This window comes from Chaetura pelagica, unplaced genomic scaffold (assembly GCF_000747805.2).
Source record: "Chaetura pelagica isolate M959 unplaced genomic scaffold, ChaPel_1.0 scaffold70, whole genome shotgun sequence".
NCBI classification, from domain to species: Eukaryota; Metazoa; Chordata; class Aves; order Apodiformes; family Apodidae; genus Chaetura; species Chaetura pelagica.
The window spans coordinates 6,731,667-6,751,949 of NW_009952265.1; the positions used below are offsets into that span (position 1 = coordinate 6,731,667).

General features: G+C 33.1%; 1 protein-coding gene across 1 annotated transcript in view; it reads right to left on the reverse strand.

Annotated features, from left to right (window-relative positions):
• Positions 1-20,283, reverse strand: part of NOVA1 (neuro-oncological ventral antigen 1) — a 148,468-nt gene that overhangs the window by 14,925 nt on the left and 113,260 nt on the right. Inside the window, 1 exon segment of the mRNA XM_010007748.1 lies at positions 10,643-10,714. Coding sequence (XP_010006050.1) covers positions 10,643-10,714 — 72 coding nt within the window.

Genomic DNA, 20,283 nt, shown 5'->3' on the forward strand with positions numbered 1-20,283 from the left:
TCAGTAAGTACCAGTATAAGACTCCATAACTTAATACTGAGTCTTCTTACAAGTCAATTCAAAACCTCTGTCTCAGAGGCTGACCTAACGTCTCTGATGAGGTTCAAACTACAGAACCAGGTAACATCAAGCTGCTGGTCTTGGAAAATATATCAATAACTACTACTAATTGCTAGCTTAAAACTTAACATTCACCCTAGTCAATTTATATGTATATATATATGTTTAATTCATATTTTGCTGAGCCCTCTCACTGTCAAATCAACAAGTTTATTCTATTTTCTTAATTTTTTATAGATTTTTCTTATCATCAAAATATAATTCAGATAAAAAAGAGAGGCTTTCTGTATTAGTGGTGCAAATAATAGACAATTAGTAGTGTTATAAAAATTTTCTATTTCACAAGCCATATAGTTGGTTAACTTACTGTTATTATCACATTATATTTAAGTAATTACATTTTGGTTTACATAACAACTACTGAATAGGCTATGGAATATAATTACATTTACGAAGCATCTGCTATAATAACAACATTAGTAGTTAAGGTATTTTACAACTCATGTTTTGTAATAAGACACCGTAATAAAACTAAAATTATCAGAAAGGTACCTTGACATTTTTTTTTAAATAATAAAACATGAATTATAGTAATTATTAATTCTTAAATTAAATTATTAAATTCATATTTGAAAACAACTTTATTATCCCATCAAAGTTGTAAATTCCTCCTTTTATTATTCTCATTCACACATGTTCTTATTAATGCAAGGCGGGGGTTGGAACTACATGACTTTTAAGGTCCCTTCCAAACTAAGGCATTCTATGATTCTATAACATACAATTTATTTATAAAACTATGAAGTAAAGACAACCATCAGTGTATACGTGCATGTTGTGCACAGCCAATCAGTTTTCACTATAAATGTTAATGTAAAGTGTAGCATTAATTATCTAATTACTCTGGACATAATTAAAGCAGGAATTTATAAAAAACATCCTCTTAATTGCTCAAATACAGGTGAAATATAACCCATGAAATGTCTTTAACAAACAGCTACCTGTTCTTACCTTCTGTTTCTAAAACTGAATGTGATATAACTGGTTCTAGACAATACATATGTGATTATTTTTCTAAACATTTTAAAGATATAATGATCAATAAATATTCTGCCAAGATTGGCTTATCTTTCAACTGAATTTCTTTTTTTCTGCATCACTTAATTATCTACGAGCAATGGTCTGCAGAACGTCTGGAGAATTGTATTTTGCTTCAATAGTCTTTACTAAAGAACATAATTAATCACAGTTTAATCTATTTCACAAACCTCTTTTATTCCATAAAGCAGTAACACTTTAAAAGAGCTTAAATGGAGTCTTCATTTTGGTATCTCATGGGTAGGGGGCAGCTGTTAATTTATTATCAGAGTTATTACAATTACTCTTAAGATAATAAAGTGGATTAAACTATTCTTACTGCATGTTTTGGCTAAGTGGACAGTAAAAACAACCAGAAAAAGCTGAGAAGCATGTAGACTATATATAAAATTAGTAGAAACATGAAAGAAGAATTTACATGGCAGTAGAACTGTCACACTGCAGCCTTTCAGAAACTTTAAAGAAAGAGAAATTTAAAACATACTTTTCTTACCCTATCCAAATCACATGTGCCATGCTCAACTGAATAAATAATTTGTCATGTAGAAGTTTTTTATTACTGAATGAGTAATAGAAAGAGAGTCCAGAAAGACTGATCTCTAAGGCTGCAATTGCTGAGGTGCCATTTGAGAAGCAGAAGAAAACAGAAGGCCAAACAGCCAGCAGTCACTCTGTACCCCCAGACAACTCTCTTCAAGGCTACAAACTGCAAAAGATTCAAATGTAAATCACTGGGAGGTAACAAACCAATGGACTCAGCCACTGGGCATTTCTAAGGATGCATATTAAGAGTTCATGGTCACTAACCTTTCATTGATCCACTATTCGTAAACTATGCCTCTGAATAACTGTTATTACTTGTAGGGAGTCTGAATGATTTTCAGAAGGAAAAAAAAAAAAGAAAACACAAAAAATACATGCAAAAAAAAACCCCAAACCCAGAAGCTGTAAAAATAACAATAGGCTCAAACTACAGGGAAACTGCTTCTGAAGGAGGTGCAGCTACACATCACTTTGACTGCAGCATAAAGGTACTGACTGACTACCTTATATCTGGGATGCTATGCTATGCTATAGGCAAAGATCTCAACAGATGCACCTTATCTGTGGAGGAGGAGGAACCTCCCACCTCTTATTCCCTATAGTGCAATAAATAAGTCAACCAGGTTATTTTATTATTTGCATACAAAGAGCACTCCTTTTTCACTCAAATCAGGCAGACACCTACTTTAGTTGGTGGGTTTTCCTCACATCTATCTATGACTTCTCACCATCTGATGGATTCTCAAGTCATGCAAAAGGCAAATGATGCATCTAACATACAGCCTGCAGTACAGTGCACAGTGTTGCAGCACTATTCCTATAAAGAGCTTGTAAAAGTGATAAAGTTTCATGTGGCACAAAGAAAATATTAACTAATGTATGACCAAAGCAGGATCTTCTAGGCTTAACCATGTCTCGCTCAGCTTACCTCTGACATGTCAGAAAAACATGGTATTGCATTTTCTGTCTTATAGTCTGTGCTGTACAGGATCTGTCCTTGTGTGACAGTAAGTTCTGTAACCTCAATATTTGTTTCCACATTTTCATACAACTCTTGATCATATACATTCTGATCTCTTTAAGACCTGCTAAATTAATTTCTGAATAGCTGAAAATGTAAGAGTCCAATCTTTGTGTGACTGATACAGTACAAAGTAGAAATAAAGCAATAAAGTAATCCAAATTTGCATTCTGGAAATTGCTCTGACATTCTGTTTTCTCTAGGTTGTTCAAAGAGCAAAAAGAGCACTAAGTGGCTCTTCACCTGTATTCCTTAGAATATGGCTGGCTTTTTCTCCCAATTCTGAATGAAACATTATGTCACCAAACCTGAAAATTAAAGATTAAAAGTCAAATATAATCATAGAATCATAGAACTATTCAGGTTGGAAGAGACCCGTGGGATCATCCTTACTCTACAAAGTTCTCCTAAACCATATCCACCAACACCACATCCAAACAACCCTTAAACACATCCAGGGATGGTGACTCAATCACCTCCATGGGCAACTTATTCCAGTGTCTAACCACTCTTTCTCTGAATTCTTTTTTCCTAACATCCAGTCTAAACCTCCCCTGTTACAGCTTTAAACCATTCCCTCTTGTTCTGTCACTAATTACCTGTGAAAAGAGACCAGCACCAACCTCTCTAAAATGACCTTTCAGGTAGTTGTAGAGACTGATGAGGTCTCCCCTCAGCCTCCTCTTCCTCAAGCTAAACATTCCCAGCTCCTTCAAGTGTTCTTCATAAGATTGATTCTCTAGGCTCTTCAACAGCTTCGTTGCCCTCCTCTGTACTTGCTTCAGCACCTCGATATCTCTCTTGAATTGAGGTGCCCAAAACTGGACACAATACTCCAGGTGTGGCAACAATGTTGGTTAGACCACAGAGTTACATGTCGCCAAATTTCACTCTAGCTTATGTGGGATGGATCTGGAACATAGTAAGATCTAGCTCTTCATAGCACTTTTCATATTGTATTTTAAAAGAAGTATGCTTAAAATATTTGTAACAAAGAAAATGAAAAAAATTAAACATCCCCTTGTACAAGACCTCTGAAGACCTTGACCATATTTTAGCAAAGAGAAGAATGCTTATTCTCTAACTTTAATGAGTTTAACGATCTTTTTTCAAAAGCAGATAGGACCTCTTCTTAGTCCAAGGGCATGGACAAATGCCAAAACCTACATATCTACAAGTATCCTTAAATGAAAGAACAAGATCTTCAATTACAGTGCAAGACTTTTTTTTTTTAACTCTTCAACAATTGAAATAAGATATCCATGCAAGTTGAAAGCCAAATTAATTCAATCAAAAAATCATTAAACTTTTACATGTCCACTCAAAAAAATTTTTAGAGTGAATAAACTCCCCACAAATCATAGGTGTAGAGGAAAGTGTATCGATAACTTTAATCCCAAATCTTAGCATATTAATAGAAGTAAAATTAATTTAAAAATAAATTAATGAGATCAAAGTATGTTTCCAAAATTCTACTTTTATTCACTTCTTTTAACAAGTTTTAAAACTAGTGACTATACTAAGGATTAGAATAGCTGATATTCATAAATGCACAACAGGGGTGACAACCATGTAATATCTTGTTAAAGGCTGTTTTCTTACAGGAAAAAATCCATTTGTTTTTCCCTTTCTCTCCTATTTTTCCAAGCTGTATTTTATAGGCATTTCCCCCCTTTTTTTATTTTCCCCTCATTATTTTTATCTATGGGGGAAAACCAGCAAAAAATCTAACAACAAGGTAGATTTCAGAACATGAGGAGAAACTGATTTATTTAACATTTATCCATCTTAATAGAAAAGTAATGATAACGTTGTCTGTTATACTTTAAAAGTATAACTTTTTGGGGAGGTGATGAAATAGCAATCTAACTGCTCCTATTTCTTTTCAAGCATAGAATCAAAACATGAACATAGAATCATGTTTTAACTTATAGGACTGCAACTGGCAGATCATTCAGGACATGGCAGGAGCACTCATAGACTCACTAGGAGTGAGAAACTACATTTAACAGTGAACCCTAAAATTGCTGTGTGATGGGAGACAGAAGAAAGGAAACAAGTAAATCAATACATAGGAATATGAATACAGAAAATTACCTGTACAGTTGTACAAAGGGCAAAATTTAAACAGACAACAAGAAAAAGTAATAAAATGCAAACTGATTTGCATGTAAGAATTCTAAAGTTATATCAAAATTTTTAGAATATCTAAAATACATATATAAGAAAAGAGCTGAGCTTGGCTAATTCAAAATATTGAGAAAAAGCAGTCAAAGAATAAAAGTATTAACCTGAGACCCAGAAAAAAATGTCTACAGTAAGTCTATGAAGTATAGGTTAATTCTGCCATGAAGTGAAGCACTTCAGCTGAAAAGCAGAACTCTGGAGCACTGGAACCTCTACTGGTGTCCTCTCAGTTGAACAGGCAATACTTCTCCCTAGCCCTTTCTAGATATGTTATCTCATATGTGCAGTGTGCCATGGGCAACTTGTAATCAAAAAAGGAACTCTGTCTTCTTATTCAATTGAATAAAGATATTAATTCACAGTTCATTAAATTGTCTACAAATGTGAGATGTAAAGGCTTTCTCACACTAGAAAGAGAAGTGTTTTTCTAACTAATGAAGACACTTTCATTCACAATGTTCTATGTGGAGTCAAAATTTATCAATGACCAATCTGACAGGTTGAAAAAAGGTCAAAATGTTATCTGACAGAAACTATCATGGCAAATATTCTGAACAATCAAATTAAATTAATACGTGTTTGGTTTTTTTTCAATTCTACAGCACCTTTTATCAGAGTACTAAATACATTTTTATTGACTTTGTTTTTAAAAACACTGTACTTAGATTTATAAAGATCATGTAATACATCCAGCATTCGTCAATCTGTCACAGACGTAAAAACAAAGCATATTTTCTCAATACTACTGTAAGAAATGACAGAATCAGGGAATTAGATTAATATTGTGGTTAAAATATCAGAGAGAGAGTATCTTAAATAAGTATAACCGTCATACAAAATTGTCAAATGCAAATACAGACAGTATTTAAACGGCCTATGGTGGATATCTAGTATCCTGAGATAATAATTCAAACAAAAAAGCTGGATGTTATATGTATTTTAAATTTCCTTATCTTAATGATAACCGAACATTAAAACAAAGCTTTCTTTCCTATTTCTTCTTCCACCTCCCATAACAAATTCTACATTAAATAACTGATATGAGTTCACCAAGCTGTCAGCATGCTTTACAGATGGCCTCTGTTTTCAGATTCTACTTCTCTAATTGCAGATTATACTTCTGCAATTATTTTACAAACAGGGATAGGAGTGTTCTTTAAAGTCAGAAAGAGGGAGACCATCTACATCAATAATTATAATTCAGAGAGATCTATTAATGCCCCAATCTCTACCTATATGTATACTATTATATTCCATTGCAATCTATAGATTTTGCATAAAATAAATAGATAATATAAGCAAAAAAAATATTTCTAATACCAAGATTGTAAAAGCCACACACTTGGGCTGTATCTGCTGGGTACATGCAGTACCAAGAAAACTGGCTCAGTTCCATCACATAAAAAGTTGAAAAATATTATTTATTACAGCTATTGCAGCAATTGAATAATGTAGATATGCTCAAAAAAATCCAGGCCTTGAGGACTGAATGGACAAATCCTACACCTATCTGCACTCCACAACATTTATATTTCACTATACTAAATGTTAACATAAAGAGTGTCAAGTGCAACAAAAAACAGGAAAATAGAAGGTACAACTGTAAAAAATGCAAATGTCAGGGGGAAAAAATAGTGCATTTAAAAAAGGAAAAATAGAAGAAGATTTAAATAGCAATCTAATGACACAAAGTTTGTGATGATTATTCTATTACATTTCTGAGCTTAAGCTTATCTAAATTACAAGGGAAGGACTTCTACCCATTACTCTCCTCATTCACTTCTAAGTGGAAATGTGTGTTCTGGCCTTTTATTCTCTTACAGACAGTAGTAAAGGTCAGCAGCGGTGTCACTGTCACAGAGAAAGGGCGTATTGGGAAAGGAAACATGCAAGGGTTTACAACTGAATTTCTAGGTGTACATTAGATAGACAAAGAAGAAATACAAAGCTTAGGTTTATATCACTCATGTTTTTCTCTCTGATATAACAGTAACATCAGTAAAGCAGGCAGACAAGCAGAAAAAAGTAATCTTGTAAACAAAATATGTAAACCGTTTAATTATAGAAATACCTGTCTACCTAATGTCACTTCACTGTTAAAATAAGTATTAAAACTTGTGGCTTTACAGGGTACTGCAGAGGAAAGCAAGCATGTGTAATATGATGTTTATGCTGTTATTCATCACTTCTGAGATGAAATTCCCACTTGAAGTGTACTGTGGAAAAGTAAAATTTATTTCCTCCTTCTGGTAGATAAAAATAAAGCTATATTCTGCCAGCTCCAGGGGCATCAGAAGCACAGTTTCACCACTGCAGCCATATGTCTGTCAGTGTTCCGTTATAAACAAAGCTGACAAAGTTCAGGAGGGGATAACAGAGAAGCTCTCAGTCAAAAAGTACATAAAGATTGAATTCTTTTCAGGGATAGGCAGACAGGAGGAGAGAGGTGGGAAACAACTGTTATTTGAGGTTTTCCTAATTCGTTGCCTCTTTGGTTCTTTCTTCCTTGGGATGTTTGCAGCTTATTAATTTTTAATGTGAACAAAGGCCTAAGGAATTTCTACTGAAAAAAATAAGCAAGACATTTACAATAATAATATTGACTGATGCATACCTTCCTGGAACAAAGAATTAAAGAAAAATCACTTCCAACATAGGGGTTTCTGTTCCATCTGTGGAAATTCAGTGTAAAGCAACACATGACAGTTCTGAAGGAATAATTTTCTTCCACTATATAAGACATTTTACAGAGGATTCTCTCATTGAGAATAATGAAATGAGCAGGTGGGGTTTTTTTGTTGTGTTTGTTTGTTTGTTTGTTTTTAACTACAATTCAACAAAAGCTAAAATTGTCATGCAAAGGAGTTGGTCTCATCAAAAGGAAGGCAAAGTGAGCCATTAAAAAGAAGACAAAATACAAGCCACATTTCCTGCCCAGCTTTCTCTGACCTCTGTTGGCAGAGCTATTTTCCTCTTGCAGTAAAATGCGTGCCTAGAAATTGTTCTGCCCACTATGCAATCTCTGCCAGGAGAATACAACTGACATGCTTGTTACAGTGGAAAGGATCACATCAGGTATGCGCATCAACATATATATTTGACAGATCTCTAATTGCAATGACCTATGGGGAGTCCTCCAGTCCAATTAAAAATTCTCACTTCAATAGCAACCCAGCGTTAAATAGTGCTTAAACCTTGCTTAATCACCATACTAATCTTTAATTTAAAAATACTGTCTTGCCATAATTAAGATTTTATATAAAATTGAATGATCTTAAGCCTGATATGCTACTGTATCCACGCCACAGGTGTGCTGTGAATCTATCTCACATCTTAACACTAAATTTTCTGATTTTCTTCCAACTAAATATGCTTTTCCTCTTATCCTAATATAACATCTTGTGAGAAAACTCATACCTGAACGGTTATTTTTTGACTGAGAATTATCTTACTCAGCCATACATTAAAACAAACATTTGTTGTTATTCTCTAATACTCTCCTGTTGGGCACATACATGTCTACTGACAGGTTTGAGATTACTGCGTTGGAACCTATTTTTGTGTGACAGCCGCACTGCAGATACTTGCTGATACACTGGTGCTGAATGCTAATCACCACTACAGTCTGAGAACAATTGCCAGCTACGTCACTTATCACTAGAATGAACAGAACAGCCTTAATTGCCATATCATGTGCTTTGTGCTTCCTGCTAGAATGGCTAGAAAACACTAGGAAATACTAGGAAGGATAAAATAACTATAAATCAGTAGGACTTTCAAGGGTTAGGGATAAAGGAGTTCCAAAAGTAATTAAAGGAGATCATTACTCTCTTCATATATAAAATTTTAATGCTGTTCAAAAGAGATCTTGATTATTTCTATGAAAACTGAATTGAACACAAGTTATGAATGAAATGCATTAAAGTTGTCAAGAGGAATATGGGCAGGACACAAAGCATGTATTTCCCTTAGCTTGCATATTCATCTATATCACTTGACAATATCCTCATAGAAGAACTTTCTATAAAAAGTTATTTTTAGCTACTAAAATGTCTTTTAAAATTTATACATCATGCTGCACTTTCGATAATTCAAAATTCATAGAACAGATGCAAAGTAGGTACTTCTCTGATGCTAATTAACAACATACTCAAGCAGTATTTCCTGTAAACAAAAGCACCTCCTCCTTTTTATCCAAATAATCATCATCAAGGCATACTCATGATTAAAAAAAAAAGAAAAAAAGAAAAAAAAAGTGAGAAAGAAGATGGAAAAGAAAAATATTAAGAAAACTTTTAAAAGATCTGTGCACTCAACATCTTTTAAGTATCCTAATTAAAATACATAAAATTCTAAAATTCAGAGAGAGATAATAAAGGCCTAACATAGTGCTCATAAAATATCCCAAGCTGTTTGCAAAGATTTCATCTTTGTCATTCCATGATGATGAAGTCAAATAACTTGCTGGAATGGAAGCAGGCTGATGAAGAAGGCTTTAAAATTGAAGTGAGGGACATCACAATTTATATTTTTCTTAGTAGTTCTTCCATTTGTACAATTTCTCTCTAGATTCATTACATTCTGTGTTAGAAGTCCCTTTCAACAGACGTCATGTGTTAATCAAAGATATATTGCTTTAATATACTTGCATTCTGTCGTATGTTAAATTGTTTGTTCATGCAGCCAGCAAGTTCTAAAGAGTTTGCAAAATATCAGAAGATCAGTAATTAATAACAATATTAATATCCAGGGGAAATCAGCCTATCGTGAAGAAAACTTTTCTGGTATTCGGATCTAATTTGTGCAAGATCTGATAGAAGCATTCAGCTAACTTAACTGAACAGACTGTGTGTCAAAAACTGTTACTACATACTGAATACTTGCATTATTTGAACACAAAGTACATTAAGTTTAACAATATATTAGAAATGAATAAGGTATTTATTAAGCATGATTTGATTCTAAAAAGCAAGTATTAAGTAACCTCAACGATTTTTATAGGGAAGGCAAAAAGATACACAGTATGATGATTTGTGGACATAATGAATGGGACATTTTTTCCCAGTTAAAAGAGAAATAAATGACTGTAATTAAAATACTACTAAAAGCACAGATCATACTTTTAAAAATAAAACATGGATTAAACTTACTTAGATGCATTTTTAGAGAGGCTTAATTTTATTTCACTCTTCATCAATACATTTTAATTTCAAATCTTATTATATACATTATTTAAATAATGCCCCAATGTTACTGTCCACAAACAAATTTCAAAATTTTTAAGGTAAATAAAGACGAAAGTCTGTTTGCCATTCCTAGATTGATATCCAGCTGATTGAGCATGATTTTAGAGGTAATTCCACTTTAATTTACAAATGATCCAGGAAGTAAATACGTGTGTGCATATATACATAAACATGCATATACCTAGAGTTACTCTGTCTACAAACACACCAGCTTGTAGCCTTCCTATTTATTAATCAAATCAGATTTAAAAAATATTTTTACAAGACATTTTGCTTTCACCAGAGATTTTAAAAGATAACAAAAAATTAAAAGAAGAAAAATATTTTCCATTCAATTTACCAACTTCTAAGAAGTGTTAGATATCTATGATTATGGGTGTATATATGTGAATGAACGAATAAATCCTTAACCCACCATATCTTTTTCTCCAGTTTGCAAGCTGTCACCCGTGAAAAGTATGGTGTAGATGGTAGGATGATACTGTACCTGATTGGCTCTGGAGGTGGTCATGGGATCAGATGGAGAGGACTTGGTGGTAGTTGGGGAAGATGGCAATGTCTGGGAACAAAGCAGTTCAGGAGCAAATCAACCTTTACAAGCCTTAGACTGAACAGTTAAAAAAATAAATAAACCAACAAAAGTAACATAACTAGAAAATTAAAATAAATAAAAAATGCCTAAGACAAAATCTCCTACTCATTGGAACTTAATGGAATTTAAAGTCAATTGGATAAATAATGCATGTAAATATGCATGCTTATGCATGTAAAAACAAATTAATGACTTGAAATCAAGATGGTGAACTCACATAAATACTCAAAAATATGCTGATCACATGAGGAATATATTCTTTCCTCTCTCCTCCTCTTGGGGTAAATGAAGACTATAGTAAGCAAAAATTCCAGCAAGTTCAATGAGCACACGAGAAACAGTTATCAGTCTACAAACAAACAGGGCCAATGCCTGCAAGAAGTTAAGAGACATTTACTTTGGCACCTGATTATGCACCATCCTACAGCACGGACTATAGCCAGCAAACTGTGTTCCATCTCTTGCAACAATTACAATGAAGCTACTGAGTTTTTTAGTGATATTCTAATTGCTAAAATATGAATTGATTTTATTTAATCAAGAAGCATGTGAAAAAATGTAAACATCAGTCTCATGATGGATGAACATGCAACTAATACCTTCACAAAAAATTACTACAATATATTTATGATTAGCATTAAAAATGTTCATTTAGTTGAGCAAAAATTAGTAATTTATCGTCAGGCCTGTGTTCAAATAAACACAAAAAAGAATTAAGAGTCATATTTATTGATAATGTTTTCTAAATAATATACATACGACATTAATTCTTGAACATACCAAAAAAGCACTGCTCTGTTTATAAATTTTATATACACGTTCCTCTTTCAAGTATTAAATCCTGACAGAATAACTCTTTTCATAAACGTAGCATACAATACTCATTCAAAGCATGTTTTTTGACATCCTTGTAATATATAAATATTTTAAAAATAACCAAAATTGCACTACTTCTACTTTAGGATCTCAGATGTTAAAATGCTATACAATGGGATTTATCACACGGTCATTCAATTATTAACCAAAATTATTTAGAAATAAATGAAGCAAAATTTCACACTTTCAGCAGTTCTGTTACTTACAATCATTGACAGTCCCTCATAAAATAGGTATACATACTTTTGCACTAAAACTCTTAATGCATATGAGAAAGCAGGGACACTGTGAATGCATAAAGTGGTATATTAGCAAAATATGGGCTTGTACATATGCACACAAATATTTTAGCTGTATGTTAAGCAATAAGAAGCTCCTTTTTTTTCATAGTTTGTACATAAACAAGCAGCCAAAACAGAAAAAAATGTATCTTAAGACACAGACCCATCTTTTGTGTTTCCAATTTGTAACTCATGTTATAAATCAATAATCTCTCTCTCAATAAATATACACACACACAGCTTAAACATTAACAGGGGCTCTTTTCAAGGGGCTTAAGTAAAAAATACTACCATGTATCAGGCATTATAAAAAATCTGTATCTTGGCAAAATGGTATTGACCAGCAGCCACAGACAATTCTAATGGATTCTCCCATGTCCTTCTGTACAGAACATGGGTTCATTTATGAGGGCTAGAATTCTTTGGAAAAAGAAATGCCAGATTCCATGATGGTACAGGGCTCATCCTATTCAATTATAGAATTATAGTTCTGATTTTCGACTTTTACCAAAGTCTGAAATTGCAATTAGCAGATTTTCTTTAAACTTAAACTAATGGGAAAACAAACAAATAAACAAAACCACCTAACCAAACAGAAGGGGCATGGTAACTTATCCTGATAGGTCTCCTTTATTATAACTTTATGTTAAACTCTCCGCTAGAATTAAAAAAAAATATAAAAAGAAATATATATATTAAAAATGCACTTATCTTTGAAAATATATTTTGACTAAAATATTTCAGACATCTGAACACCACTGCTAACTAGGGCACACTGTACTGTGTATTGTTTTGTTATGTTGGGCTAATTAAAAGGAAAAAATAGTTTGTTCTTTACAGGTATTACTAAATCTAACTAGAAGATTTATTAGAAAATCTGTAGAACACTTAAACACTGAATAATGATGCAATCACTGATATCACAAATAATTTAACAAACTCGAAACATGTCAGTTTTCAATTCATATCCACCTTTCTAAAGCACAGAAATGTTTGGCTGCGATGAAAAAGGAGTGACAATTTCAGGTGTCTGTTGTATTACAACATCTATGAAGTAGCAGCATTTCACTATTCTATTTTAGTGAAAGCTTATTTAAAATACAATGGGAAAAAGACAAAAACATTTAAAATCAAAACAACTGTATTAATGAACATAAATCAAGTATGGGTATAAATGTTTTTTCTTCCAAATACACATAGCAATGACAAAATACTGAAAATAGAAATAAGGTTTTTTGGTTTGTGTTTTTGGTGTTTTCTCTATCAGGTTGTTTGTGTTTGAGGCCTAACCACTCTTTTTTTACTGAAACGACTGCTTTTATTTATATATATCTATACAAATATCTATAAAAGTGTATACATATATATAAAAGAACTTACAGCATTTTGTAAAAATTCATCCTTTTTCATGCTTCTGTATAATTCTGGAGACCCACTAAATTACGGAGACGCACCTATTTATTTCTTTAATATTAAAGTAACACAAGGTAATATCTCAAAAATAAAAAAGAAACACAGGCATTTGGATTTTGTATTGAATTTCTACTGCTTAATAAGTAATTTATTGATACATGCTCAATTGCTTTGCAAGAATTTTTAAGCAAAATTACTTCTTATAGAAACTTGGACAGGGCTCAATAATTCTGATTTATCAGGCAGCATATTTTTATTTTTTTTTAATTTGTCAAGTGTTTTGCATTAGGCAAGCACTTGAATTCAGTAGTTATTAGGCTTCTGGGAATAGGATGTGTAAAGTGATTAAAAATCATAAGATAAATTTACATTACAGAGTTTCAATTTTCAAGACTGAAACATGTACTATAATTGAAGCTTTCCTGAAATTGCAGGTTGACTGCTGTCAAGGTTACAGAAAAAAGCCAGTCAGATTTTCTACCATAAACCACTTATATGACTCACTGGGGTTTTTAAAGCTTTATTTTGAATACTACAGTCCAGGCCATTATGAAATTGGCCTTCTGTTTTCTCAAACAATATTTCCTTTCTCATTACTTATAAGATAATGAATGGAAGAATATACTTACAAGTTAGGTTGTGTTGCTTGCTTTTACTTTAAACTTCAAAAACAGATGTTTGAGAAAAAAGATTCTCAGTAATAAAGAGGAGCTTAATTTTAGAAATAAAATTCTGTTAGAGCCATATTTGAGTTGTAGTATTTTCTGAAATTCCAAGCAAATACATCTTTCTTGTGTTCCTCACAAGAATTTATTACACTGTGAAAGACTGCTCTCGGGCTGCACGACACACTAAAGGGTGCAGAAAGACAGTGAAAGCATCACACTTCCATGCTTCATATTTTTGAGTAACAGAGTGAAGACATACAGAATACATATACTCCATCTGTGCAGTGTTCCAAAAAGTCTCTGAGCCTGTTTTCAATGACTTAATGAATTGACTTGTGTAAAGCTATGTATAAATTACAGAAGTCATATCCTTATGTATATACTACAAAACTTACACTCTACATGATAAATATTGTACTGAGACAGTTAATTTAATTCCCAGCACCTATCAGTATATTTATATACAGAAGAGTAGAAAGAAAAGGCAGAAAATGAAAAATACCTTTTGAAAACAGGTTTAGAGACAAATAAAGCATATAAAGAACATCATTTAAATGTAAAGTTGAAACTGCATTTACAGCTACCAATTTCTCATTTCTTACTACAAGGCTTGCCAAATAAAGAAAATCTTGGTAATAACACTGTCCACAGAAAATTACTATAAATACTAAGCTAATACTGCATTTCAGACTTGCATGTATTAATACTGGTGCTTTTAAATAACTGAAATTAATGTGATGACAAAACTAATTTGCTTAAGCCAATATTTTAATGCACTTTAAGAAATGATGGTACCTTTTTTGAATCATAATAAATAGTTGAATACCTTCTGCAGCTAAATTGAGGAACAGAGAGCACTGCAAGGCTCTGAACAATGTAAAAGGCTGACTTACTAGGTTTTCAATGGTAGAAAAGATGAGCCTTTTTAAATACACCACTTGCTTTGCTAAATATATTGAATCTTCTTTTCATCTCTTGTGAACTCAGCGGTGACTGTATAAATATATAACACATTCCAAAAATAAAATCTTGAAAAAAAATAACAATCAAGGATTAATAATTTATTCGCAATTCCAATTGTAAAATGACTACTTTGGTGATGTCAGTGGTCTAATTTATTTGCTACCTTTTTGCTTCTATAAACAAATACAATGCATTCTGATGTTATCTCATCCTCTTTGCATTTGGTTTTGCTTTCATATAAAAGAATACATAGAGCATAGGGAATACAAAAGACTAAGAAAGCTAGTACATAAACATCATACCTTTATTTTAAGGTGTTTAAAGAGGTAATTTATCTGCATTTATGAACTCTTGGAGACTTCTGTTTGAATAAGGAAATAAGTGTGGTAAGTAAGATGCAGAAGGTCTTGTGTCCTTCAAGACCTACAAGAAGGGGTAACAAGCTTAAAGCAAACCAGCAGCTGTCGTTTGGATTAACGGGGCAACTCTGGATGGAGTGAATGATTTAGGATGAAGATTACAGTAAAATGGACAATGAAGACTCAGAACCTTCTCTTTCCTCAAAACTTGCTGCAGTAACACACTGCCCTGGTGCAGTTCTATAGAAATACTAGAAAACTCAAGGAAGTCACCAGATACAGGCATCAAAACACCAGAAGATAGGGGTCTAAGATTCATGTCAAACAAAAAGAAGTCCTAGAAGGAAATAAAATGTCAACTTTTGATTCTGGTTTATTTTCGGAACTAGAAAAATACCACCAAAATACCAAAATGCACAAAGGCATCAGAAGGTGTGACATAACATCAGAATTTCTTAAGAATCAGAACACTGCTGAAATTTCTGCAATGCTGAATGTTGCTGTTCATTCCCCAGAAAAATCTTTTAATCACATTCCAATTTGAAGCACATACAATGAAGAGTTAATAATCACCTACAGAGATAATTGTGTTCATAAAACATTCTTTTCCATACATATTGAGGTTATATCCAACACTGGTGAAACGAAACAGAGAACAAAACAGTGATCTGGCACCAAAATTAAGTCAAGAGATCATGAGGGGCAGGACATAATATACGTATTCTTATGGAATGCTAAACTTTTGCCATGGGATCTAATGTCAAGAACTGTCTCTCTAGAAAATAATGGCTTTTTCTTTTTTGTCCTCACAAAGTGTAAATGCACCTGCACATCTTATTATTCATTGCAGAATGATAACCGGTGTGATTCTTCACTTAGGCTCAAGAGTGAGAAAAGTTTATGAAGAATTGTTGACTAGATGTTAAAACACAGTGATCTACAAACTGTGTATTATTACTATTTACCTCAAATGAAAAATGTTATTTTCTCATAATCTGGAGTTTAGATTCATCTAGGTGAAAGACTGTTGCCTTACATGGATGAAAAAAAGAAACATTCATCAGAAAGAAGAGGAATTTTAAGAAACCAATTAAGGTTTCTTAAAGAAGAAAGGACTTGAGGATATTGGTGGATGAAAATTCTGAATAGGAGCCAGAAATGTGCACTCATAGCCCAGAAAGCAAATCATATCATGGGCTGCATCAAAAGAATTGTGGCCAGCAGGTCAAGGGAGGCGATTCTCCTCTACTACTCCACTCTCTTGATATCCCACTTTGAGTACTTCGTCCAGTTCTTGGGCCCTCATCATAAGAACATGGAGCTGTTGGAGTGAGTCTGGAGGAAAGCCACTAAGATGACCAGAGAGCTGGAGCACTTCTCCTATGAAGACAGGTTGAGAACGTTGGGGTTATTCAGTGCAGACAAGAGAAGGCTCCAGAGAGACCTTGTAGCTGCCTTCCAGTACCTGAAGAGTACATACAGGGAAGAGGAGGAGGGACTTAAGGGCATATAGCAATAGGATGAGGGGAAATGGCTTCAAACTGAAAGTGTAGATTTAGATTGGATATTAAGAAGAAATTCCTTACTGTGAAGTTTGTGAAACACTGGACCAGGTTGCCCAGATGAGTTATGGACACCCCCTCCCTGGAAGTATTCAAGGCCAGCCTGGATGGGGCTTTGAGCAAGATGGTCTGGTGAGAGGTGTCCCTGCCCATGGCAATGGGGTTAGAACTAGATGATCTTTAAAATTCCTTCCAACCCAAACCATTCTATGATTCCATGAAGTCTGTCTTTATAGTCCAAATAACTCATACCCCACATTTAAAAAAAAAATAAAAAAAATCCTCCATTTAAGCCAATATTCTTAGAGTCAGGTTCTATTTAAGAACTTGAAAGTAAAAGCTTTTATTTAAAATTATTGTTATTTTAATTTTTTTGTTTCTTTGTTTTTCCACATTTCTGAAGTAAAATCAGTCATTTTCACAAGAACAATGTGAATTTACAAATTTGAGTTCATACACTCAGTTTTACAGATTTTGAGTACAATGTCCAGGACCATGATAAATGAGCAGAATTTAAAGACTCATGAGAGGCCAATTCTAAATTCTAAAACCTTCGTCAATGCTTTGATAGCTAAACATTCTATAGAATCAAAGAATGTTTCACGTTGGAAGTGGTCTCAGAAGGCCAAAAAGGCTGCTTCAACACCTGCTACCTGTAAAACAACTGAACACTGAAACAGAAATTCAACTAGCACATGAAGAAGCTGCAACAGTTTCTGAATGAGGTGATGTGATAACACCGCATTACGCAGCCTTCTCCATTGCTCATAGGAGCAGCTACTAATTTAGAGGTGAAATTTAAATCTTTGTATGCTAATTACAAAGCCAAAACAGCCCAGGCTCCTGATGACTTTATGAAAACTGTACTCTGTTCTCCTGGAGTACAATGTGGTCTGAAAGAGCTGCTGTGACAATTCAACTAATAAAGAGAGAAAATGGTGGTTAAATGTCCACAGCAGATTCTAGGAAGTAAAAAGGCACAGGAATCAGTTAGCTATTGTCAAGTGATACTCAGTAACAGCAGATGGATGACATCTATTAAAAGATTGCCTATGTTATGTAGAGATACAAGATGCAAGCGTTGTCATTTAAGTATCTATCAGACCTGCTTGGCAGAGACAACTAGCTAGTATCTACTGATAAGTCCATAGGATTAGGGGATGTGGAAAACATGGAAACAGTGAAGAAGGCTGAAAAGGAACCAGATAGAAGTGTCTGCAAATTTTCTGAAGCAAAAAAAGCTGAAGTTAGAGAGACCAGAATGTTTGGATAGTGACTTCCATTAATAAGGAGAAATACCAGGCCAGACTCAGACTCCACATATACCTGTGCCTAACCTGAGAAGAAAGTGCTGAAACTCAAGCAGTCAGCAAAGGGTTTACCTACTGTCTGTCTTTATCTTCTGTTGCCAGAAGATAATTTCCTTTCTTAGCTTGCTTCTCTGGGGCAAGTATCAGAAAAGCAACCCAGGAGAAATAAATGGTAATAGAGAAATGAAACCGGCATGCTCATACAGACATGAGTGTAATTGCAAGGCTTCAACTATAGCTATCTTCATTCATGAGGAGAACCCTACCTTGGCTTTTCGTAGAAACAGCTAGAAAACCAAGAGAAGTACCTTCAGAACTCATAAGGAAGTTAAAAATTCTTATTTCAAATCAACTCTTCATCTCAAATGCTATGCCTGCTTTCTTCAATCTGCAACATAATACTTCTGGTGCCAAAGTTCTTGGGTAACTCTTTAAGAGGGAAGAACCATGTAAAAGTTTGTATAAAGGAAAAAACTGTGATTTATAAGTTTTATTTTTTGCCAAGTTCAAAATTACTTGTATCATATTTTATCCTGACAATTTTAATAAAATTGTGATCTGTCTGCTATTAAAAAAAGAAGCAACACTGGAGTTTTAGATCATTATTATCTGCTACAAAATTTTATCCTTTAAATGTCTTAAATAGAGGCATATCTTTCATTAAGTTACAGGTTATTCTGACATTGGAGGATAGACCACTGCAAACTCTAAAAGCTAAGCTAACAATTTCACTTCTAGGTAAAAATAATGGATTGTAGATTTTTTTCAGACACTATTTATAGTGTATGAATTTCTCATGAATAGACATTACTTCATTAAAAGTGATCTTAAACAATACTGCTCAACATATATGCATGTGTATCTCAAAATATTTGCAGTTATATTATTACATACCTGTATGTATACAGATAATATATTAAAATTTTAAGATTTAGAGCCAGTCACTAAGTAACAGTTTTATATGTGTTTAGTCTGTGCCTTAACTTCACTAGCAGCAGCTCTGTTCACTAATCCATCCCTCCAGAATGTAACATTCCAAACATGGAATTATTTAAAAAAACAAACCACAAAAACAACAAACACAAAACTAACCAACCTAAAACAAACAAACAAACAAACAAAAAACAAATTGGAAACAACCAAGCCTCAACAACTGCAAAAATAAGTTTTGTGGACAAGTTGTATAAACTTCAGGTACAAGACAGGAAGTATTTAAGCACTGAACAACTCTGTAACCTACTTTCTCAAGTTCTTACTGACTTACCTAAAAATTAACTATATTTCATTGCAAAGGGGAAAAACACTTTTCATTTACTATTGGGCTATGAAGTATTGACATAAAATCTAACATTTTATAAAAAGCCATTCAAAATAGAAATATCTTCAGCTTTTTCTCTCTGTACCAGGCACAATAATTTTCATGTCTAATAGCTGCTAAACTATTATTATAAAATTGGGGATTTTATTTTCAGTGTTATCTTATAAACTTTCTACAGTATTTTTAGGGAGAACTATTATACATATATAAAAAATTAAATATTAGAAATAATATACAATGGCTTATGCACAGTTTTATTCCATCTCAAGCAGTCTGATCCAAATTCATCCTACTCACACATCTTCATAGAAGCATTCTGTGAATATCACTATACACAAAACAGAGACATTTCAAGCAGTTACCACATTACTTTATAGGACACTACATCTTGCTAGTGCAGAAGGTTGAAACAATTTTTCCCATATAGGACAGCTGAGAAACTAAAATATATCCTATATAGGATAGAGAGACAATATTTTACTGATGTTCACTCATTTCTTCTTTCTTCTTTCTCAGTAGAATGGAAAATAATTTTAAATCCTGTGTGACACATTTCTCATTCTCCTTATAGAGCCTTTTTTTTTTTTTTTTAATGAAAAAAAATGTTCTGGAACTAAAAAATACTAGACCAATAATATCTTGCAAATATATTTTGCATTGCCCATAGATTTTTTTAAAAAGTCAGTAAAAACAGGCAAAAAGATGCCAAAAATAATATAAAATGGAATTGTATAAAACATCCAAAGTAAATTACCTTTATATTTTCAAGTCCTTACAGGTAAGATT